Genomic DNA, 25,048 nt, shown 5'->3' on the forward strand with positions numbered 1-25,048 from the left:
CTTTTGTTTCCATATATTCTGTTACTACTTTGTAGTTTATACTCAGGTTTTGTTTTTTTTTATTATTGCTTTAACAAGCTGATAATAATGACCAGCAAACTCAAGGAATCAAGTAATTTCCTTCTAATTCTATTTAACCACTTGTTGATTTAAAGTAAAACCAGTTCTTACTGAGCAGGTTCCAAAAAGAATATATTTCTGTTTTAAAGATTTCTAAGATCAGCAATAACAAAAAGCCTAATCAAGTACAAGCCTGTGCCTTCATGGAAATGAACATGAAAAACTGAATTGTGATAACTGTATTTAGACATCTGGTGATTGGGGAAGGAAAGGATCTTATATTTATTGAGCTGCATTCTCCTTCAGTTGGTAAATCTATAGAAATGACCATCTTCCTAGCCTAGCACTCTGTCTAGTGTTGCTGTTTTTATTATTAACACCAGGTTATATATATATATATATATATACATATATATGTATATATATATCCCTTTCCTAAGAACTGTGAACATTAATTATAATTTTTCTTTGTTAAGTGAATTTTTCAAAATGTTTCAAAGGCCTAATGATCTAGACTTTTTGATGCAGTGACCGAGGTTTTTTAAACTTCTGAGAAGTAAGAACATGCAGCCCACATTACTTGCTGTTCAATTTGTGGGGGAGGGTGCAGAGCAAGAAAGTAGAGGAGGCAAAATACATTTATCAGTTTTTCAACATGGTCACTGAGGAAAGAACCCAAAATGAATGGCTCAGATGTAAGGAAATGAAGAAGGAAGGAGAAATAACTGGAAGTAATAGAACTGAATGAAACTTCCCAATATGAGGACTCTTTCATGAGAAGTTTTTTTAAGGTAACTTTTCATTTAGAAAAAAGAACCACATATTGGATGCTGCAGACAAAATTCACGCTCGGTTCCCTCCAGCATTGACTTAACATGTCTGTTTTTCATCAGTTCTGTTTGTGCCTGAGACAGAGGCTAGGGCCGAACTGTTTGCAAACAGCAGTCGGAGCTGCCGCTGGCTGCAACAGGTACACTGTGGGCAAAGGTGCCGGTAGTTCAGAGATCAGGGCCAGAGGACAGACTTGGATTAAGGTCTGGGCTAAATTACTTATGTAAGCTACAAAACCATGTAAGTGAAAAATGGATCTCACCTGACTGTGTTGATCACTACTCTGAGGCATGATATTAGTTTGTTGACAGTAACCGTCAGGAGAGCTCCACAGTCAGTCCCTTAATCCAGAAGCCATTGAGAGCTTGGTCAGCAGTTCTGACCATCTGTCTGTAAATAACTCCACAGACACGTGGAGCAATTCCATCAGAAAATAAGAGCAGCAATCATTAGGGAGTAAGAAAGTATGGACTCAGGGAGCAGAAAATAATGTAGGAGGAAGAAGAAAACATTACATTTAAGAATGTCTTTACAACAATGCACATTTCTTTGTGTAATAATCTCTATTCACTACTCACACTGTATTTTCCTTTGTCCTTCTGTGTGATAGCATTATAATTTGGAAGCCCGTCTCTTGGAATAGGCAATAAGGACCAAATGGAGATGTGGGTTCTTATTCCTAATCTGCGTGGTTCTCATTTTCCCCCAAAATCCTCATGTACACATTGACCCCCCCAAAAGTGGATTTTTTACTTGGTCGGATACTACTAAGAAATGCATGAAGGCTGTGTTCTTTAACATAACACCTCAAATCATACTTTATGATTCTAAGTGAATCTATCTGGTGGTTTGTGGATACTAACAGGAAGACTAAAAAAACATTTTTTTTTTTAAAGATTTTATTTATTTATTTGACAGACAGAGATAGCGAGAGCAGGAACACAAGCAGCGGGAGTGGGAGAGGGAGAAGCAGGCCTCCCCCTGAGGAGGGAGCCCGATGTGGGACTCGATCCCAGGACCCTGGGATCATGACCTGAGCCGAAGGCAGACGTTTAACGACTGAGCCACCCAGGCACCCAAAAAACATATTTAAATAAAGCATTTTCACATATGAAAGGCTATTTTTATTTTTACACTTAAAAGCTCTTTAGCGAGCATTTAAAAATATTAAATGAAGAACTTTTTAGGAAGGACAGAAACCTAGCAGAAAAATGCCTTTGTGGTCTGGGTAATCTGTGCTGGAAGGCTCTGTAGTAATAAGTATTATTTTGTTGCATTTACATCATTATTGGTCTTAAAACAACAGAAGCCAGTTTAGATAAATTTAAAGCTACAACAAATATTGAAACAATTTATTTCATCAAAATTAGGCACTCTGTTTTACAGCAAGTTGAGGGATCACAGAATGATTCTTATTGTTAATGTGTGAAATTTTGAAGTAATTCACACTTCATAGTAAGAATAAAGGCAAAAATAAGAATATTTTTCTATTAAAGCAGAATTTTAAAAAAGCATAGTTTTAACCAAAATTTTAAAACTTAATTCCATTCTTGTTTTCTCCACTAAGTAAAATTTCTACCCTGGAAGCAAATATATTAGTGCTAAGTATGTATGTGAAGGCTTTCATTTCACAAAATGAAATTGTGGGCTTCCTATTAGTGGTGGCAGAGGAACCAACCTATCAGGAAATGAGTTCATATACTTCCAGGAAAGATGAATGAAGTGACCACTCTTGCCATTTCCTCCATCTTGTTCATGGTTTTTTCCTCACTTCACTCAGGTCTCTGCCTAAAATGTCTTCTTCAGAGACAGCTCTTCCCTGACCCCACATCCAGCCTTAGTGTTCATCATATTGCATAACTCAGCCTAACTTATATTTCCTTGTGTGTTGTCTGTCATTTCCATTAAAATGTAGACTTTATATGAGCAGTAATTTGGTTCAGTTTCATATCCCCATCATCTGAGATGGGTGTTCAATAAATATTTGTTGAATGACTAAGGCATAAACGAATAAACAAAGGAAAGCATGAAGTAACGGCCAGCAGTGTAGGGGGCTTTCAGGCATTTGCCTGTGGCTGGGGCAGGAGGAAGTGGAGTAGCTGCAGACTGCTGTCCAAGGTGCTGCCCTGAGGTTTACTCAAAGAACGGGGTAAAAAGAGGGAGTCTTGGCTGGCATCCATGTCACTTGTACTCAGCACACCCCCTCAGGTTTGTGAACTTCTATCCCTAACTCTGAAGCAGTGCTAGGGAGCCTCGGTTACTCTTTTCTCCATCTGATTTCCTTGCATTTAAAGGGTAGGACTGTGAACACAGAATTTGAAAGGTGGCCTAGTTGACATCTATGCAAATAAGAACTTTGTAGCAGAGGTGCCAAAATTTGAGCAGATAGGTTAAAGCTGAGCCTGGAACACATCTTCTGAAGGCATGCAGCAGGGGAGATAAGAATATCTAGTGGATGCACGGCAAAATGGGGGCAGACAAGAATAAGGTCCCATCCAAGCGTGAGGTCCTCTTTGTGACTGTGTGAGCTGCTAGGGCACTAGTTGCATTTGCATTCCCTCCCCCAAAGGAGGAGCATCAGGGGAAGGCTGATCCTCCAGAAGTGATTTGCTGCTCCAATGTAGGAAGAGTGAGAAACCTATGGCCTAGTCATGGAACTTTAGCTTGCCAGGGATACCCCTCCTCCCAGCCCCCCAACACTGGAAGTTAGAGGCTCTTAATCATAAAAGTGATGTAGACACTGAACTCTTGATAAGGACCACGTCAAGTGATCCAGTGGGAAAAGCTAATTCTGCTAAGTCAAGAAAGTGGCACAAGGCTTCCACTAAAGGAAGGAAAACAGAGAAGTGAGTAGTGATCTTCCCTCTTTATAGCAACATGGTTTGATTCTCTTTGGTGAAGTCCCTTTGGTGAACTTTCCTTTGGTGAAGTTTCATTTTGAAGTGATTACTACTTAGGTGCTCTAACTTTTCAGCTTGATAAAGCTATGAACATGCTAGCATTCTTTTCCATTGCACCCCACCCCATGGTAGAATGTGAGGGTCATAAAGCAAATAGATGGGCCTTTGGGATCTTCTTACTGGAGAGGTCCACATCTGAAATGCCTTCATTTACATTATAAATTTTAGGCAAAATTATGTCATATTTAAATATATATGTGTATTTATTTAAACATATATATGTGTTTAAATATATCTCTAAATGCACCCCCATATACATGTATATGAGAGAGAGAGAGAGAGACACAAGAGACAGAGATACAGAGACAGAGCACACATGTGAGCACACTAAATCATGTTAAGGTGTTCAATGGCAGTAATTTTTTGTCTAACAGAAGACATAAAGTGGATAAAACCCCTGCCATCCTCATTTTAACCTTACATCTCTTGCATGAACATTGGTCATGAACATTGCATGTATTTCTTGATGAACATTGATCATCCTTCCCTTTTCCTCAGAGCTGTGCAGTTTGGATTTCTAGTTCTTGAAAATGACAGTTCTTGCAAATAAATGTTCTAATCCGTGTATTTATTAAAGGGGCATCCTAGCAAAGTGATACTTACAAGTGAATTAATCTGAACAGTTTTTTTAAAAATATCTAACTTAATAGAATTTCTTTTGCCTTCAAGTTCATAAAGCCTTTAAACATGCAAATATTTAAATGCTGAAAATATAAAGAAAATATTTAATTAAAATATATATTCCCAATCAGCTCTTATGGTAGAGTTGATTTTTTATTATAATATGTATCTAAAAAAACCCTTACAAAGCCTGTAAGTAGATCAGCCGGTGCTAATGTTAAGACCTGTAACGATGGCTGTCAGTGTGCTTTTTATTTGTTTGTCTGTATATATTATAGAGATATATATAATTGCAGAAAGATTTGTCAAAAGAGGAAAACCACCTACAATCACCCACTCCAGGATAATCTAAGCTTTGAAGTCTTCATGTTCAAATTTTCTTTAAAATAAATATGGCTTCAAATTAATGTTTTTCTTTTCTGATGCATAACTGAAAATAAGTATTTTATACTATATAATTTGTCACCCAAACCATGTATAATGATTTAAAAATCAAATGAAAATGTCCATACACAACAAAAATTCAAATCCTGGGTGCTTGGGTGGCTCAGTCAGTTGAGCGACTGCCTTTGGCTCAGGTCATGATTCTGGGGTCCTGGGATTGAGTCGCGTGTTGGCTCCCTGCTCAGTGGGGAGTCTGCTTCTGCCCTGCCTCTGCCTCTCCCTCTGCTCGTGCTCTCTCTCTCTCAAATAGATAAATAAAATCTTTAAAAAAAATCAAATCCTAAATTTTATAATACTATTCATGTAATAAACCCAAAATTTAATGGCCCACATATTTCTAATTTATCATCGGTAAATACTTGAACTGAACCTAACCATAAACTGAAAACTAACATCATTAATTTGTCAAATAGATTCAAAGAGAACACAAAATTTTTCTTTACTGAAAATGCCCCAACCAGGAAAAGCACTATGTGAAATAATGAACCATTTCAGAACATACAAATATTATAAAATTACTCAATTTTGTCTCTTCATCTTTATGTCTTCATTGACCAACACAGTGCCTGGCATCTGTCAGTGCTCAGTAAGCCCTAAAAAAAATGAATGAGTATCAGAATATTCTCTTTGGGGTTCTATACTTTACATAAACATTACTAAGAAGCAAGTAGAAATGCCAACATGTTGATTACAGTGCTATGCAGCAGTATAATTATAACATACTTTTCCAAAAACATTTTGAGGCATTGCTTTGCAAATTTATACCTAAGTTTAAGGACAAGTGTAGGAGAAATGGGGTACTGGGAGATTTCACCTTCAAAAACTCTAGAAATCAAGTTATGTAGATCATAAAATAATAGGATTAGAATTTTAAAAATAATGCTTTGACTTTCAAACTTTATTTTTGGAAGGAAAGAAAATTTGCTGTTGCTAGCTTTGATTATACCTCTTTTTTTTTAATGTTTGTGATTGATATGAGTATCTATCATTTTCAAATACAAAAATTTAGTGTTCTGTTATCCAGCCTGTGCAATAGACATCACTGTAAGCTCAAACATGGAAATAAACAGGAGCTCAGCAAAATCCTAAAGTAATAATAATTTAAGCAATAACGGGGTGCCTGAGTGGCTCAGTCATTAAGCGTCTGCCTTCAGCTCAGGTCATGATCCCAGGGTCCTGGGATCAAGCCCTGTATCAGGCTCCCTACTCAGTGGGGAGCCTGCTTCTCCCCCTCCCTCTCCCTCTGCGGCTCCCCCCTGCTTGTGCTCTCCCACACTCTCTATCAAATAAATAAAATCTTAAAAATATATATATAATTTAAGCAATAAGAAGTTTAAATGTAGGAAGGGCTGAAAAAATTATGTTTTTGATTATGCTTCTAATGCTACATTAATTTGTTCACACTGAAACTTTGTCTAACAAGATTGATTGTCCATCACATGGCATTTGGAATACAGAAGATTCACAGTAGAAAAGTAAGATGATTCACATCTAGTACGGTTCTGTGGCCTGTGCTTTTTAGAGAAAGATTAGAAATGGCTCCAGTATACTAAATAAACTTCACAAATGAACAAGAAAATTTTATCTTCAATTTTTTTTCAGAGCTTTTCACCTTAGGACCAATATGTTCCCCTCATGGATGAAATAAATCAGCACTGTATACTTCAGCTTGATGGCACCTTGTTGTCACATGGCTAAAGAAACTAGGTACTTGGAAGCCAGTAGTTAGCTTAACTTTGCTCTACATACGTACATAAATTTTAACTTTATAACTTCTCTGTAGTTCCAAATTCTACATCTGAAAGGGGACATCAGTTTTATCAAATTACAAGTAACATGTTTGAGTTCTAGGTCTTGTCTTTTTGGTCAGCAGAGACACTCCTCATTTCATTTGATATGCACACCCAAGGTGGGAATTGAAAAAAAAAATTACCAACTAGTCAGAGAGCTCAAATGAGTAGAGATTTAGGGCAAAGTCTGACTCAAGTTTTCAATTTTTAATTTTAGCTTGTATCTCGGATAGTTTGGGGGGGGCACTGTACTCAATCTACAATTGTCAGAAGCATTGTTAGAGTTTAATGCATATTAATTTAAAAATGTACATTTTTAGGGGCACCTGGGTGGCTCAGTCGGTTGGGTGTCTGCCTTCAGCTCAGGTCATGATCCCAGCGTCCTGGAATCGAGCCCGGCATTGGGCTCTGTGCTCAGCGGGGAGCCTGCTTCTCTCTCTCCCTCTGCCTGCCTGCCTGCCTGTCTGCCTACTTGTGATCTCTGTCAAATAAATAAATAAAATCTTAAAAAAAAAAAAAGTGTATATTTTTAGTGTTCATAATAAATGTAGGTATCTTTTAAATGTTAGATAGTTTTTCATAGGAAAACATAAACATACCCATTAGTTTGTTTGTGTGGTGTTGACAAGTGGTAGAGAGTGCACTCCTTCAAATGAGTTTAAGTGAAAAGAATTTAATGAAGGGACTGCACTGACTTCTGGCAGGGTTTAAGGTAACCACAACGAACAATGAGGTACCCAGGGGCGATAAACAGCAGGAAACTATTAACACTGAGGCTGGAAGGGGAAAAGGAAGGACACAGTGTTAACCAGACAGAGCCCAGTGAGGGCTGAAGCTATGAAAGAGACAAGGCTTGAAATGAGCTGTGACCATATACCTAAATTCACTGTCTTCCCACCCTTCAGGCTCCTGCTGTTGCCTCCCACTGGCTGAGCCCAACCTGAAGCCAGAGGGCACAGGGGCCTGGAAGAGGCAGGGCTGAGGTTCAGACCCCCAGGACATAGGGCAGGGAAAGGCAGAGAATGGATCTAGGTGGGGGCAGGAAGAGGGGGACAAACAGAGAATAACAAAGCAGTGACCTGATTTATATGAAATAATTTGTGCAGGAGGAGAATGTTTTCAGAGTTCTGGTTTAGATCAGATCCAAAGTCTTAGCAAGTATTAAAGATGGGCAACAAATTTTAAGTTGCTTTTTAAAAAAATTTTAATAAGAAATTATGGTTATGTACAAATCAATATTAGTTGTAAAGTAAATGCTAAGTATTGGAATAGATGTCCAAATCTCTTGACAAGAAAAATTGGAAACGGGAAATATTTTTATTCAATGATTATGATAAAAGCATACTTTATTTTATTTTTATTTTATTAATTTTAATTATAGTTTAGTTAACATATAGTGTTATTTTAGTTTCAAGTGTACAATATAGTGATTCAACAATTCTATAATAAAAGCATACTTTAAATTGCTCTTAATTCAATCAGATTTAAATACATGTCACTTAAGAGAGGAACTATTGTTGGCTGAGTAGTATTCCATTGTGTATCTATACCACATCTTCTTTATCCATTCATTTGTACTACTCAGCCATCAAAAAAAATGAGATCTTGCCATTTGCAACAACGTGGATGGAACTAGAGGATATTATGCTAAGTGAAATAAGTCAATCAGAGAAAGACAATTATATGATCTCACTCATAGGCGGAATTTAAGAAACAAAACAGAGGATCATAGGGGAAGAGAGGAAAAAATAAAACAAGAAATCAGAGAGGGAGACAAACCATAAGTGACTCTTAATCATAGGAAACAAACAGGGTTGCTGGAGGGGACAGGGATGGGAGATGGGGTAACTGGGGGATGGACATTAAGGAGGGCACGTGATGGAATGAGCACTGGGTGTTATATAAGACTGATGAATCACTCACCTCTATCTCTGAAACCAGTAATGCATTATATGTTAATTAATTGAATTCAAATAGAAAAAAAAAAGAGAGGAACTGTTTTCCTCCCAATTACTCTGTTTCTTCAGGACAATGCTTACTCATTACCTTCCTAAATTTATGCCGATTGCTTTGTATGTGGTCCACATAAATCACAAGTAAATTAGAATTTAATGAACTAATTTTAAACTGGGATTTTTTTCTTTGTTCAGAAATTTCCTGGGGAAAAAAAGCATAAGAACCCTAAAATAGCGTATGAGCACAAGGAATGAACAAGAAGCCATTCCCTTTTGTACTACGGTGGGCACAGGAATACATTTGATGTTCTCTGGATCAGGCTGCAGGAGCTTTCAGGAATGACTTAGGTTCCACCATGGCTCTAGAAGGGACACCTGTAAATACCTCAGGGTCTTACGGCTGAGCATGCTCAGTGGGATCAGGAGTGCCTTGAGAGGCTGTGGGGATGACCAGGCTAAATGGTCCCCAAGCCCCATTATCAGGATTGATCATTTAAAGTGCTAAGGCACTTGCCTCTGACAAGGCAGAGGGGAAAGGGAACTAGAAAAGCATATGCCTGACAGCAGAATTGAAGTTATAGAGAAGGGGAAAGATAAAAAAATGATGGAGAATGAAATTAGAGATGGAATAAAGAATGAAGTAATGATGGTGAGCACATAAGAGAGAGGAAAGTAGATAAATGAGCAAGAAGGGAACATTTTTGAGCATCTCCTCTACCATACAGGATAGTAGTTGGGTATCGTTCTCCCCATCAGAGTGATGAAGCTGAGGTTCAGAGAACCTACATCATTTATCCAAGTGATGGAGCCAAGGTTGGCCCTACATGTGTCTGCGCCTAGTGCCTGTGATTTTCCCAGGTCATACAAGGAGAGTAAATCCACAGTCCTTAGCAGCCATATCCTGGCCTTAAATCCAGTAGGCAGCAGTCTGGGTTCAGTTTTCCTTTCTAGATTTCCAATTGTGCCACCGGAAGTTCTGCCATTCTCTTTCTACTCTTCAATCTTGCACATTTCAGAGTAAGAATGTCCTGCCATCATTAGCAATGGACTGCTAACACAGTCCCTTGCCAAACAGGCAAGGAACTCAACTGAAAGATTATTTTTATAATCATTTACAGGAAATTTTGAAATTTAACTTAAATGTCTCTTTTTTTTTTCTTAACAAAAAACCCATTTTGGTTTAGACTGTAATTCATTTATAAACTCGTGGAAGACATAAAAATAGACTCTAATAAGGGGGGGAAACATACTCTGTTCTTGGGTAGAATGACTCAGCAGTTCTTCCTAAGTAAATTTATAAATGCATGCAGTGCTAATTTTAAAAAATCAACAAACTATTTTATAGAGTTGGAAAAGTTGATATTAAACTTTTTATGAAAATGCAAATATGTAATCAACATTGAAAAAATAAACCACAAAGATACATTAGCTTAAGCAGGCATTAAAACGTACTATAAAGCATCTAAAATTACAATAGTGAGGTACTGGTACATGAATAGACAAATTGGCCACTGGAATAGCATGTCCAGAAACAGTGTTGAGTATATACAGTAGCTTAGTGAAGGTGAAATCTCAAATCACTGGGAGGGGACGGGTAAAGATGGACTTTTTTTTTTTCTTTCAAATTTTAGGATTGCATATTCTAGCTCTGTGAAAAATGCTTTTGGTATTTTGATAGGGATTGCATTAAATGTGTGAATTGCTTTGGGAAGTACAGACATTTTAAACAATATTTGTTCTTCCAATCCATGAGCATGAAATGTTTTTCCATTTCTTTGTGTCATCTTTAATTTCTTTCATCAGTGTTTTATAGTTTTCAGAGTACAGGTCTTTCTTTGGTAATGTTTATTCCTAGGTATCTTATTGTTTTTGGTGCAGTTGTAAATGGGATCGATTCCTTGATTTTTCTTTCTGCTGCTTCATTATTGGTGTATAGAAATGCAACAGATTTCTCTATGTTGATTTTGTATCCTGCGACTTTACTGAATTTGTTCATCAGTTCTAGCAGTTTTGGTGGAGTCTTTTGGGTTTTCTATGTAGAGTATCATGTCATCTGCAAATAGTGAAAATTTTACTTCTTCCTTGCAGATTTGGATGCCTTTTATTTCTTTATGTTGTCTATCTACTATGGCTATGATTTCCAGTACTATGTTAAATAAAAGTGGTGACAGTGAACATCCCTGTCTTGTTGAGGGAGGAAAAGAAAAAGAAAAGCTTTCTGATGGTCTATAATGGCATTCATTGGTCTCATTGAAGTTTGCAAACAAACCTAAAACCAGTGTGTCCCCTTTAGAGTATTGATTGTAGGAAGGGTCCTGGAAGGACTAGGCAGCAAAAGAACAACTTGGTGGCTTGACCTTTCTTTGTTATTTGTTTACCTTTGTAGAAGTAAGGGCCTATGGGACCAATGACCTTATTTCACTTCCAATTCCTACCATTCCTACCATTCCTGAATATGGACAGTATGTAGGAAATCATAAGTATTTTCATTAACTCCTCTAAATGATTCCAGACATATTAATATTTTGCCCCACATTTAAAGAGATTTGCTGGACATTTTTAGCAGCCTCTCTAAAAGTCAATTAACATATTGTATTCTTTGTATTTACCCAATCCTTCATAATGTTGTTAAATTATTTCTATCCATTTCAACTTTAGTAGAAAAAGACACCAACAGGTTGCCACCATCTTCAACTTCAGGTACTTGAGGACCACTAAAAGGTCAAGATGCTCTTTTCAGAGGGCCTGAATCCTGATGAACAGATTCTTCATCTGAGTCAGTTACAGATTTAGTATGTGACCCCTAATCTTTACTGTGCAGTGTCAAACTTCCTTATGTTCATAAAGAATGAACTTGTGCTGAGATAACTGGATATCTACATGCAAAAGAGTAAAGTTGAACCTTTACTTCACACCATATATAAAAATTAACTCAAAATGGATCAAATACCTAAATATAAAGGCTAAAACTATAAAACTTTTAGAAGAAAACATAGGGGCAAATCTTTATGATCTTGGATTTGGCAATGGTTTCTCAGATATGACACCAAAAGTACAAGCAACAAAATAAAAAATGAATTGGACTTCATAAATATTAAAAACTTGTATGTGTGAAAGAGCACTAGGAGAGTGTAAGAAGACAACCCACAGAATGGGAGAAAATATTGGCAAATCTTATGTTTGATAAGGACCTAGTGTCTATCATATCTAAGCAACTCCTGCAACTCAAAAACAAAAATAAAAACAACACAATTTAAAAATGAGCTAAGGACTAGAATAGACATTTCTCCAAAGAAGATACACAAATAGCCAACAAATACATGAAAAATATTAATTATTAGGGAAATTCAGGTCAAAACCACAATGAGGGACACCTGGGTGGCTCAGTCAGTTAAATGTCTGCCTTTGGCTCAGGTCATGATCCCTGAGTCCTGGGATTGAGTCCTGCATCAGGCTCCTTACTCAGCAGGGAGCCTGCTTCTCCCTCTGCTTGCCGCACCCCCTTCTTGTGTGCTCTCTCGCTGTCTCTCTCTGACAAATAAATAAAATCTTTAAAAAAAAAATGAGAAACAACTTCAAACCCACTAGAATGGGTAGAATTTTTTAAAAAAGGAAGATAACATGTATTGGCAAAGATGTGGAAAAATAGTAACCCCCATACATTGTGGTAAGAATGTAAAATGGTAAAGCCACGATGGGAGACATTTGTGTGGTTCCTCAATAAGTTAAACAAAGTTAAATGATCTAGCAATTCCATTCCTAGGTATATAATCAAAAGAACTGAAAATCAAATGTTCAAACAAAAACTTAACAAGAATCATCATAGCAGCACTATTCACAATAGCCAAAAAGTGGAACTCTTAATGTTCTTAAACTGATGAATGGACAAACAAAATGTGGTATAGCTATACAATGGAATGTTATTTAGTTGGAATGAATACTGATTCATGCCAGACACAAAAATATATTGTATGATTCCATTTATATGAAATGTCCAGAACAGGCAAATCCATACAGACAGAAAGGAGATTAATGATTTCCAGGGATTGGGGGTGATGGGGAGTGACTGCTTAATGGACATGGGGTGTCCTTTTGATGACAATGTTATGGAATTAAATAGTATTGATGGTTGCACAACATTGTAAATGTCACTGAATTATATACTTTAAGATGATGAATTTTATGTTAGGTGTGTTTTACCACAATAAAAATAAACCTCAGAAGAATGATTATGAATGAGGGATATAGGGAGGCTAAGAGCAGGGATAGGGACTGGACAGAAGTGTTTCAGAGGGTTAAGTTGAAGACTGTTGTAAATCCAAGTTCCCCTGCTGTTGGTGAGCTTGCGTTGACACGCTGCCTCTTTTATTCAAGGCACTTCCTGGTCACTTCTTGTTCTGGAGCCAACTCACACTTGCTCATCCTTCTACATACAGAGAGAGTTGGCTGCTTCCCTCCCCTCTTCACTACCTGCTTTACATTTTGTTGCGGCAAGACTCTACAAAGCAGACACGGTACTCTCTGGCTCGCCTCAGAACGTTAAGCTCTTCTCTTTTTTAAAGGTTTTATTTATTTGACAGAGAGAGACAGCGAGAGAGGGAACACAGGCAGGGGCAGAGGGAGAGGGAGAAGCCGACTGCCCGCTGAGCAGGGAGCCCCATGCGGGGCTCGATCCCAGGACCCTGAGATCATGACCTGAGCGAAAGCAGACGCTTAAAGACTGAGCCACCCAGGCACTCCAACATTAAGCCCTTCTTATTTCGAAATGTTGCTACAGCTTTCACCTCAAAAAAACAGATGAGAGGGCATAAGAATGACAGATTGTTGGGAGTTAGAGAGGCTTAAGCAATTTCAAAAAGTTCTCATAATAGTTATTTGCTGTTTTAATTTTTGTATATTTGAAAAAGCATGTATTGAGTACACACTATATTTTATGTTGTAGAAATAAGCCTATCACAGCCCATGCTGCTGTATAGACAAATTACTACAAAACTTAGTGGCTTAAAACAACACAAATTACTATCTTCTACTTCTGGACATCAGAAGTTTGATACAGGTCTGAAATCAAGGTGTCTTGCAAGGCTGCAGTCCTTTCTGAGAGTCTAGGGGAGAATCTGTTTCCTAGCATTTTCCAGGTTTTAGAGGTCACCTGCATTCCTTGGCTGGGGGTTCTCTCCCTCCATCTTAAAAGCCAGCAATATCACATCTCTCTCTTTTTAAAAGATTTATTTCGTTTATTTTTTAGAGAGAGGTGCAAGTGGGGGGAGGGGCAGAGGGAGAGAGAGAATGAAGAGAAAATGCTCAAGCAGACTCCCCACTGAGCATGGAGCCTGACACAGGGCTTGACCCCAGGACCCTGAGATCATGACCTGAGCAGAAACCAAGAGTCAGCCCCTTAACCAACTGAGCCACCCAGGTGCCCCTCTCTCTTGAAAAAAAAAAAAAAAAAATTTAACTCCAGGGGCACCTGGGTGGCTCAGTCAAGTGGTCAACTCTTGATCTCAGCTCAGGTCTCCATCTCAGGGTCGTGAGTTCAAGCCCTGCATTGGGCTCCACACTGGGCATGCAGCCTACTTAAAAAATGATTTTCTTTAACTCTAGTATACTTAGCATACAGTGTTATATTAGTTTCAGGTGTACAATATAGTGATTCAACAATTCTATACATTACTCAGTGCTCATTCTATACATTACTCAGTGCTCATTATTCTATACAATTCTATACATTAAAACAGCAAATAACTTATAAGTGTATCTTAATCCCTTTCACCTAATTCACCCATCCCCACCACCTGCCCTCTGGTAACACTCAGTTTGTTCTCTATAGTTAAGAGCCTTTTTGTTGTTGTTGTTGTTTCTTTTTTTTTTTTTCCTTGCTCATTTGTTTTGTTTCTTAAATTACACATATGAGTGAAATCATATGGTATTTATATCTCTCTTTTTTGTCTTTACCTTTACACTTTTAAGAATTTCTGTTTAGATTGGGTCCACATGAATAATCAAGGATAATTTTCCCATCTCAAGTTCTGCTCCCTTAATCACATCTGCAAGGTCCATTTTGCCACATTAGATTACATATTCACAAGTTCCAGGATTAGGGTGTGGACATCTTTAGGGGCCAGTGTTCTGCCTACCATATATCTATACGTACAAACACCTGGATATCGCAGCATAACTCGTCCTCTTCCCACCAAACTAAATGAGAAGTTCCTTGAATACAGAGCCTGTACCTTATACATTTCTGAGTCCTGCTTAGCATATAGCACATTATTTTGTATATATTAAATAACTCTATTTTTTTGGTTTATAACTATACCTCATTTCCTTAACACTAAACTCTAACAATAGACATACAGGTCAAAGGATGGCTTTCATGTATTTTTTAAATCTTCAGTTGTTGCCCATACACAGTAAACAGTGAATAAGCTACCTGACTTATCTTTACATGGACCATATCTGCTTTCCCTATATCGTACTAGAGCACAGCATGGACCTGAGGGATCTTCCTTCATTCTTTCTGCTTTCCATTTCCAGTTTCCATCCTATTGTTTAACATCAAAATGCTTTACTGGCCGTTCAGGTGATATACGATTAGTTTAGGTATGCCATCTGATGGCATTTTAAGGAAGTATTCATTTTTATCTGAGTGATACTTAGTTTACTGAGTATAGCCATCCATCTACCGTCCTCAGTAACAGAGGCTAAACAAAGCAATGGGAAACTGAAGTTTGCTGATGATCTGAAACATCATTATAACTAGTAGTGTAATCCCCTCCAGCCCAACTTGAACCAAAGTTGTTCATAAAGAAAAATTTCTGATTTGAAGCCTTTTGTAAACTTTTATTAATCAGACTCCAGTGACTGATTTAATTTCATGATTAACTTACTTAAATTGAAAACTTATTTGGTTCCATCTTCAATTTGCATTATGTTAAATCCCTGCCAATCATTAATTATAATTATGTAGCATCATAGGAAAAGAAAAGGCAGAGATCTCAAGCTAGGCTGTGCATTACAGTCCCTTAGAGAGCTTAGAGCAATAATAACGTGTCTGGCCATGAAGAGATCTAACTGGTCTGAATGGGACAAAACATCCCAAGGCCCCCAGGTGAATAGAATGTACAGCCAGTTAGGAACCTGGACACTGGTATGAGATGTAGCTGAATCTCTAATTCTGGTTCTTTTCTCTGAAGGAAAAAAAAAAAAACCCAATAATATGGGATTATTGAGTTATGATTTATCTTTTTTTTACCAAAAAAAAAAAAAAGAGAGAGAGAGAGAGAGTAGAACTAAGAAAAAGCCACTGGGAAAAGGATTCTGGTCATTAGGCTTTTCTTTAATAAAAGTTTTGCTTTATTTCTTCTATTTACCCTTTTTACTGAGATGCCCTTAAATAGGAAAAGAGCCAAAAGACATACTATCACGAGCTAAAGGCATTAGTACATATGGTGTTTCAACTGGGATTAAAAAAAATCTTTTAAAGAACTTGCAAAGACATGTAATCTTCTACTCCAGTGGCTCATTCCTTACTTTTGCTGAGTCCTTCTCAGTCCCAGGGGCTCTGGGATATGAGGTCAATTCCAGGCCAGCTTTAGCTGTTTGGGTTCATTCAACATGTAGGATGGAACCTACCTATGGGTAGCTTCAGGGGTATTGTGATCATTGGTGTTCATTTTATTATACCTCATAATTTATATTATAAATATATTCTCTAGTATATATCAAATGTTTTGTGATACTTTTTTTTTTCAATAAAAGAATAGCTCTAAACCCTAGGAATGATGTTAGAAGTTTAATTCTTTTAACCGGGGAACATTTGAGGACCCACCTGATCTTCCAAAATTTCTACAGATTATGTTTCTCTCTAGGCTGTCCTAGTTAGTATCAGAACTTAAATAGCTTTAGGGTTGGAAAGCTGCTTCAGCCATGTTGATCTATATATTCTCTTTGTCATCTTTCCTTAAAATTAGAAGATAAATAATAAAGTATATCCTGATCAACAAGGAAAAACCAACCTTCTTAACCAAACACATGTTGGGAGAATCAATCTGCATGGGCCATGAGCATTCCTGTACTTTTTACTGGGTGGGCCAAGGATACAGGCTCTGACTGCTGTTTACATGGGCCATTTCTCCGGGTTGTGTTTGCAGTAAGGAACCCTGAGAGATGAAGTAACATGTCTTACCTAAGAGCAGCCTTGCTAACCACTCATGGTAAAAGTAGTATATTCTACAGCTTTCTGTTTCTCAGGTATATCACAAACCCACTGTATCCACCTCAGCATCCAATTAAGTCTACCTCCATGCCCTCCATGAGAGGGATACATACAAAGCCTCTCATGCTTAAAATGAACATACTCATGCTGCTTGCTGCACTGTAACACGTCTTCTGCCAGTATGTGTGAAGCAGTGGCGGACTACATTGTTAACTTGCGAGTTGGCTAAAGTCCCAGACCCTTCACAGAGCCTGTCAGTTTGAGTGATGAGGAAGAGATACTGATAGAGACATGGCGTTCTGAAAGAGAAAGCACGGGCCCTCATTGGTTGGGTTATCAGATATGAAAAGACTCTCTGAGATCTGGTAGAAAATAGTCTAACCCAGGTGGTGGTAAGAGTGGGAATGTAGAGCAAGGTCTCTCACTGTGCAGTGTGTTAAATGGGGCTGAGCGACAAGAGGTAGAATCCAAAGAAGCTGCCCAGGTGGTGCTGTGATTACGGCATGTTGTCCTATGGGGTGCAGCGGGAAAGGATGCTATTGAGAAGATGCAGCAGCAAGTCCTAGAGCCCAGCCAGAAGGCAGGCAATGTGGCTGTGGCTGAAGGAAGGCCCCTTGAAATGAGAGTAACTGCAAAGCCTTGCTTACTGGCACTCAGCTACTCTCTCCCTCTACCTCTCCCTTCAACTTCAGCTGCTTTAGGAAGGAAGGTTGGGTGTGCTGAGGAATTTCAGAGAGGAGAGGGGAGGAACTCAAACGTTTATGGCTCTGTTGGCTACAGGTGCCCAAGTACACTTGGTCCCATGTGGGGAGGGTGAGCTCGGCACCAGGGTGGCCCAAAGAGCTGAGGGTGCAGGGCAGAGCAATGACACCAGTAGAGGCTAAAAGAATGGTAGCCCTGAACACCAGTGCCTTCCGGAAGCCAGGGGCGTGCAGGGGAGGAAGCAGCACCAATTTGGAATGAGGAGCCAAAGGGCAAAAGCTGTCCTTGTCACTCCCCAGTGTCCCCCAGCTATGAGACAGTAGAGTCTCCTTAACTACGAAGATAACCCTTACGACGACGACTATTTAACCCCTGTGTTAAATTCTTTGGTCTGTGTTCCCATAGAGGAAAAAAAAAGCACTGCAATTCAGGCGATAAGAGCTTGAGCAACATTTGCAGTAAGGAAGGGAAATGAAAGTGATTCTTGAGCTGACTCAGGGTACTGCAGTTATGTCCCCTGCATATAAATGTATAATGAAATTGATGTGTTACTTGCTTATTTTGTAAATACTCATAGTGATAAGGAGACACTCTTTCATTGGATTCCCTGACCCCTTCCAGGTGATCTATTAAAAACAATATAGGGGCGCCTGGGTGGCTCAGTCGTTAAGCGTCTGCCTTCAGCTCAGGTCATGATTCCAGGTCCTGGGATCGAGCCCCGCATCGGGCTCCCTGCTCTGTGGGAAGCCTGCTTCTCCCTCTCCCACTCCGCCTGCTTGTGTTCCTTCTCTCACTGTGCCTCTCTCTGTCAAATAAATAAATAAAATCTTAAAAAAAAAAAAAAACCAATATAGAATCCCAAGGAGAAAAAGAGAAAATCACAGCCAATCTCCAGAGAGGCCATTGCCTATATATTATCACCACCTGCAAACACAGGCACCAGATACCTCCTGTATTAGTTTCCTGGGACTGCTGTAACAAAGTACACTACAAATCAGGTGGCTTAACAACAGAAATTTATTGTCTCCGTTCCAGAGGCTGGAAGACCAAAATTAAGGTGTCAGTAGGGTTGGTTCCTTTCCAGGGCTATGTGTTAGCATCTGTTCCACATCTCTCTCCTTGGCTCATAAATAGCTGACCTCATAGTAACAAGGCATTCTCTCTGTCGACATGCCTCTGTGTCCAAATTTCCCCATTTTATGAGGACAGCAGTCATATATTGGATTAGGGCCCATCCTAATGACTTCATTTTAACTTGATTGATTCTGTAAAGACTCTTTCTCCAAATACATCACATTCTGAGATAGTAGGGGTTAGAACTTGAACATATGAATTGTGGAGAGGACACACAGTTCAACCCATAAAATACTCCTTTCAAAAAGGGGAGGCAGCTATTGACTACTACTAAGCTCTTGATAAAAATGAGTATCTGACCCATGGAGGCTTGTGACTCTCAGGCTTCCTCCCCATTTTGGGGTGGGTCAACTAGGACATGACAATTACAAGGAAAGGGCCTATTTGCTGGTCAAATAAAAATGTATTTGAGGCTATGACTGGCCTGGCCCTACTGTCATCTCAGTTTTGCATAAAGAAGTAGTAGCTACCCCTTTGGGAAAATCTTCATCTTCTACTCTGCCACATGAAGTAGAGCTACTGGTTTAATAGGGCCCTTGGATTCACAGAGATTTTCCTAAATGCATGGGCCTGGTTTACCTCGGGTTCAGCTAAGCTGAAAACTGATCGTGCTGATAGTGTTCCTGCTGGTTTGAACTCAGCACTAGCTATGGTGATCACTGGGATCAGTGGGCAGAAGTCAAGGCTGTTCTCAAAACTCTGGTCAGCTGGGCTGAGGGGCAGGTTGTTGGGAGGGGCAACTGTCCATGGGCCCTGAATGTCCCCACACATTCTTGCTGAGTAGGCCAAGAATACAAGGCCCAGACTGCCCTTTATTCAGGCCATTTCTCTGGGTTGTGTTTACAGCGAACGACCTTGAGGAATAAGGTCAAGTCCTCCCCCAACTCTTCTGGCTCGCTGATCACTATAAAAGCAGTAGATTCCCCAAGCCCAGTGTTCCTCAAATGTGCCGTAAACCCACTGAGTGCACAGCACCCATTTAAGTCCATCTTTGTCACCTCTGTGAGACTTGAGGGGCATGGGGATACTCATGCCAACCTCATGATCATGTTGCTTACTGTGCTATGAGTAATGAAGTCCTTTGTCTCTGACGACGAAGTGTCTCCTGTATTCTGCCAGCGTCCATGAAATAGTAACAGGCTAATTCGCTAGCTTGCAAGTGGGATAAAATCCCAGACCTTCAACATATCCTGACTTCACTGACGTAAAATGTATTTTCCAGAGGTCTTGGACAAGGACTCTCTGGGTATATGACATTCTTGGCTGGTGTGTATGCCTAATGTTTGGTCTCCCCTCGGTCACTCTACTCTGTTACAACAGTTTGGTTTCCATTCTTTAAATTGTTCCATTCTCCTAAAAGAAATCATTAGCCTGCACAAGACACTCTTAATAGCAGTAATAACAGTAGCAACAACTAATACTTTTAAAGTGAAAGACACTGTTCTAAAAGACTTGAGGCATTGTTCTGTATACTCTCTATACACTACCATTATTACTCCTCAAAACAACCCTCTGAAGGGGATACTGTCACTCCAGTTGACAGACTAGGAGACTGAGACACACATCATACTGTTAGGGGTAGAGATGGGATTCAAACCTAGTTGGTCTGGCTTTAGTCCTTGCTTTTAACCACTCGATATATTGCCTCACGGTAGGATCTTCTACTCCCCGGGCCACAATGAACCCCAAAGGCCAAGAGATCTTTGTTTGAAATCTTAGGAAAATAATTTTAGTCAAACTTTTAACACTTGATTATGACATCCAACACTTTAAAATCCTTTTTGACAACCTATATTAGGCAATCAGACAATGTTCTACTTTGCTTTGATCTTTTCTATCCAGCCTATGTATAAATCTAGTGTCAAGTTTTCACACTGTATATTAATTTCCTATTGTTGCTATAACAAATTACCGACTTCAGTAGCTTAAAACAACATAAATTTATTATCTTATATTTCTGGAGTCAGAAATCCAAAGTGGGCTGGTGGGACTGTGTTCCCTCTGAGCTCTAGGAGAGAATCCATATCCTTTCCTTTTCCAGGAGGCTACCTGAATTCCTTTGCCCTTCACTCTATCTTCAAAGCCAGCAGTGTAGCATCTTCAAATCTCTCTTTTAGCTCTGACTTTGACCCTCTTGCCTCCCTCTATCCCTTATAAGGAGACCTTTGTGATTACATTGAGCCCATACAGATAATCCAGGATAACCCAGGACCTTCCCTATCACAAACTCTTTAACTTAATCACATTGCAAGGTCCCTTTTGCTATGTAAGGCAACTATTCATAGGGGATTAGGATGCAGATACTTGGTGAGGGGAGGGGCATCATTCTACCTACCCTACTCTCTAAGCAGTTATGTCTTACTTCAGTATGGAAATTTTTACACAAGTATCTGGATTGGAGATCTAAACACACCCATTCACCTGATAATTAATAATGCATTTCATCTTGATTCTGAGGATGGAGCCCCAAGAACATTTTACCTTTTGGGGTCAAAGAGAACAGTACTGCTGGAGTAAATGTTGTAGAAACTTTAACCACTGTGACAACATAAAAGCTTAATTATTTGAAAATATACCTGGAGTCGAGCATTCATAAGCATAAACTCCTGTTGGTTCTTCATGTTTTCACTCATAGATTTTGAGAATATAAACCCCATCTTGACCTAAAATGTGAAAAAGCAAAGAGGCTTAAAACAATGTATTCTACATATATCCTCATATGTTCTGCTTTGGCTACCATAGGCTTATAACAATGTAAAAAAAAAAAAAGACAAATTTCCTGGGAACATGGTGTAGATTATAGTCCTTACTTCTAACTAGCTGTCTGATCTTCGGCAAACTTAACCAGCCTGCCCAACATTTATTCACCTAAGACCAGGGGACTTAGATGACTTCCAAAATCTTCTCCCGCTCTCCATGTTTCCTGATTTTTCTTCCCACTGTAAATCTTGAAGAACTGAATGCTTACAAACAAACAGACCACTCTCTTTTCTGTGAGGGACAGGGTAGATACCATCCATCCTCTTACCTTCTGTACAGTTGGATGACAGAAACTTTGCTTCTGAGAAGGGGTGATTCAAAAGATGCATTGTACACCTTGAGGACAGATTTCTCTCTGCTCCTTGCATTGTGTTTTAGGAAGTTTTAGGTGTCTCAAGGTCACTGTGTCAGTACTCTTCCTGTAATCCCTACCTCTCTCCTACAGTACCACTTATTATGTCACCCACTGCTGATATCCCTTGGTCATCCTCTTCTGGCTTCACCTTTGTTCTCTTCAGGCTACTACTCAAGTTCTCAAGAGGGGAAGAACAAAATAATACTTAAATGTCCTGGGAAGAGCAATTTTTAAATGAATACATGGCATTGCCTATCTTAGTTATCTTAAGAAGTTCTTAACTGGGCCATCACTTCTAGAGGGCCCAAATTTCAATTTTCTGTTCTTAATCCAATTGGGTAGATACAGAAGACCTTCAGTTAGTTATTGATTTTACTTTCAGAAACTGCAAAACTCAGGGAAGTTACAACTGCTCTATTTTCAATAATATTGATGATTCTCTTTGGTAGGCTACTGAGAAGGGTGGGGAACCTTGGGTCAGAGTGGTCAGTCTCAATGCTTTCTACCCAGATTCACACTCTTCTGTGAGAAACCCAGCAGAGCTACTATTTTCCATATCCTTATCAGGAAGTAGTAGGTTCTGACTAACTGGGGAGAAGATGTGGGGGGAGGGAGGGCATTTCACGCTAGGTAGGTAGAATGGGTTATCCTTGCTAGTTTGGCTCCAGGTGAGTGGGAACTGCAAGCCAGCCTTTAGTGGCTTCCCTATATTCTGGCCAAAGATGCATCCTTGAATTATAGGGACCTCTGAGCCAGAGTCAGCCTCAATGCTGGACATAGGAAGATGAACTGTAGAGAAGAGGCAGGTCATGAGGTTTCCTTCCCCCTCTGCCACTGCCCCACTCTACCCTCTGTCCAGAGAGTTAGAGGCCACCCCGTGAGGATATGGAGACCTACAGAAATTCTCTCCTTTCTGGAGACTTCGACAGCCCCAAGTCAGCTGTCTGCAACAGCAGACCAGAACTTGCTTGAAGGAGGGAGCAATATGTTTTCCATCTTGGTATTCCCCTAATGTCTTTTGCCCATAAATGTTTGCATGATTGGTACAAGAGAAACCTAGCTCAGGTCACTTGCCATTCCTTATTTTTTTTCTGTACATAGGAGTAGATGACTGAATTTTTCCATATGCTGCAAACATTTATAAAGAAAACAACTGTCTTCTAATCCCATTCCTATACACACACACACACACACACACACACCATATATCACAGAATTGTGTCTCGTACAGTGCCCCTGTTTATAAGGGGGTGGGACCTTTCCTGAAGTGAAGAGATAGTCCTCATGTCAGCCATCTAGGAAAGAGAATATCTGGAAGGTTAGGGTGTAGGCTTACCTGTTGTGGACCTCGGTTTCTTGGGTCTGGATGGTAGTTTGGATGTGTTAGAGAATGCTCCCAAGGGCTAAAGGTAGAATCCAAGCAGGATGAAGAACTTCTCCATGTTCAACGGAAACCACACCTGAAAATGAGTGTACAACACCTTGTGAACTATGCCTTGGAGTTCAGTATTGTCAACTTCCCTCTCCTTCCCCACCCTAACAAAGCCGTTTTCCAAAGTCTAGGAGGTTCCTTAGGATGCCCAGAATACTCTCTGCTTTCTCTCTCCGAAATCAAGCAAGAATGATCTTGCAATAGGGATAATTTTGAATTTACTCGAATAAGGTAAGTCTTTCAAAAACTCCAACATTTTATCACTGGTGACACATGTCTCCCTACTGAGAATGCTGATTTGGTCCCTTCTGCTTTCATTTTCCTTTGATTACTCCTGAGACCTTAGAAAGGGCCCTTTAATGCTCCAGCCCCTTTCAGCTGTGCTGTAGTTTACAATGGGAAGGGGAATTTCTGGGAGTGCAGTGGCTGAGGCAGCCTTCCTCCAGTCACCCCTGGGAACTAGGATTTGATTTTACTTATTGAAAAAGAGAGAGTGGGAGATAAGTTCCTGTCATGTCATCCAAATGTCGGTGCTGATTCATTTCCTGATCAAATGACACGTTACCTACATTTATGACTGGTGGCATAATTAAAATCGGTTTCTGGTCTTTTTTACGTTCCATTCAAACTGGGCCACTTCCCCCGCGTATTCCACCCCAGAACCAGCCCAAGGCTTACGTACGGGAGGTTTTCCCTAGTGTAGACCCAAGTGTTGTAACTCGGGTATTTCCTGCAGTCTTGCGCTTATTTCCGTTAATAATGCCCTGCCTACTTTCCCCAACTCGGCTACATCGAGACGGGAGGGGCCAGGCGTCCTTGCGAGGAGAACGGGCTCTTCGGAAGCGAGGTTGGAGATGCCGGTCAGCGCTGGGGACCGGAGGGGAGCCAAGTGGGGGTGCCCCCGAGGAGCGGGCGCAGCGCGGCCCGGCACGCGCGGGGCCTTGGAGCCCTCGCGGGCAGCGCGGCCCCCCCCCCCCCCCCCGCTCTCGGCCCGCGGGCCGGCCGGCCGGCGCTCACTCCCTGCGCCGGGGGCGGCGACGGTGCGGAGAGAGCGTCCTCACTGCAAAGGCCTGCGGTCCCGGGGGGCCCCTTGACCGGGACTGGGCCGGGACTGGGCCGGGACTCGCCCCGCAGAGCCTCGGGATTGGACGGCCTTGACAAAGACGCCGAAGCTCGGCCAACCGGCGCCGCGCTGGCCTCCTTAAAGGGGCCGCTCGCCCGACTGAGCCTGGCGAGTGCTTTGCCGCGGGCGCCGGCGCTGCAGACGCAATTCCAGCCACCGGCAGCCCAGGGGCCGGTTTGGAGGGGACGAAGAGGAAGCGGAATGAGAATCTCTCGTAAAGCCCTCAGCGAGGTCCCTGAGTTACCCACGCATGTGGGGAGATCCATGCTGCCACCGCGAGCCGAGCCGCTGCAGGTTTAACGAGCCATCCCAGTTACTCTCCAGAAATGGTGTCATCCACCGCTGTTGGATCTGTTTTCCAGAAGAGACTGTGTCTCGCGAGGGGCTGTCACTCAAACATAGTCCACGTGGCGAACATTTTTTAAAAACTGAAGCATAGTTGACACACAACGTTACAGTAGTGTCCGGTGTACCCCATAGGGATTTGACAAGTGTGCGTGATGCTGTGCTCACCGCGCGTGTAGCTGCCGTCGTCACCACACCCCTGACTGCAGTACAGTGACCGTCCCCTCGCCGTGCCGTTCGTCCCCGCGACTTACTCATTCCATCGCTGGAAGCCTGTACCTCCCGCTCCCCTTCGCCCATCTTGCCCATCTCCTTACCCCC

At 40.5% G+C, this 25,048-nt stretch overlaps 1 protein-coding gene across 2 annotated transcripts in view; it reads right to left on the reverse strand.

The window, feature by feature from the left end:
- PLGRKT (plasminogen receptor with a C-terminal lysine) overlaps nucleotides 1-24,242 on the reverse strand; it is a 50,484-nt gene extending 26,242 nt beyond the window's left edge. Inside the window, exons 1-3 of one of the 2 annotated variants that reach the window (XM_035029157.1) lie at nucleotides 23,942-24,242; nucleotides 23,164-23,287; nucleotides 21,289-21,375 (exon numbers count right to left, since the gene is read on the reverse strand). In XM_035029157.1, coding sequence (XP_034885048.1) covers nucleotides 21,289-21,369 — 81 coding nt within the window. In that variant the 5' untranslated portion in view covers nucleotides 21,370-21,375; nucleotides 23,164-23,287; nucleotides 23,942-24,242. Of the gene's footprint in view, nucleotides 1-21,288; nucleotides 21,376-23,163; nucleotides 23,288-23,828; nucleotides 23,913-23,941 lie in introns of those variants that run through there. The other variant, XM_035029156.1, reaches the window with a different exon arrangement.
- Nucleotides 24,243-25,048: the final 806 nt, after the last annotated feature.

This window comes from Mirounga leonina, unplaced genomic scaffold, assembly GCF_011800145.1.
Source record: "Mirounga leonina isolate KUSES-001 unplaced genomic scaffold, KU_Mleo_1.0 Mir_224, whole genome shotgun sequence".
NCBI classification, from domain to species: domain Eukaryota; kingdom Metazoa; phylum Chordata; class Mammalia; order Carnivora; family Phocidae; genus Mirounga; species Mirounga leonina.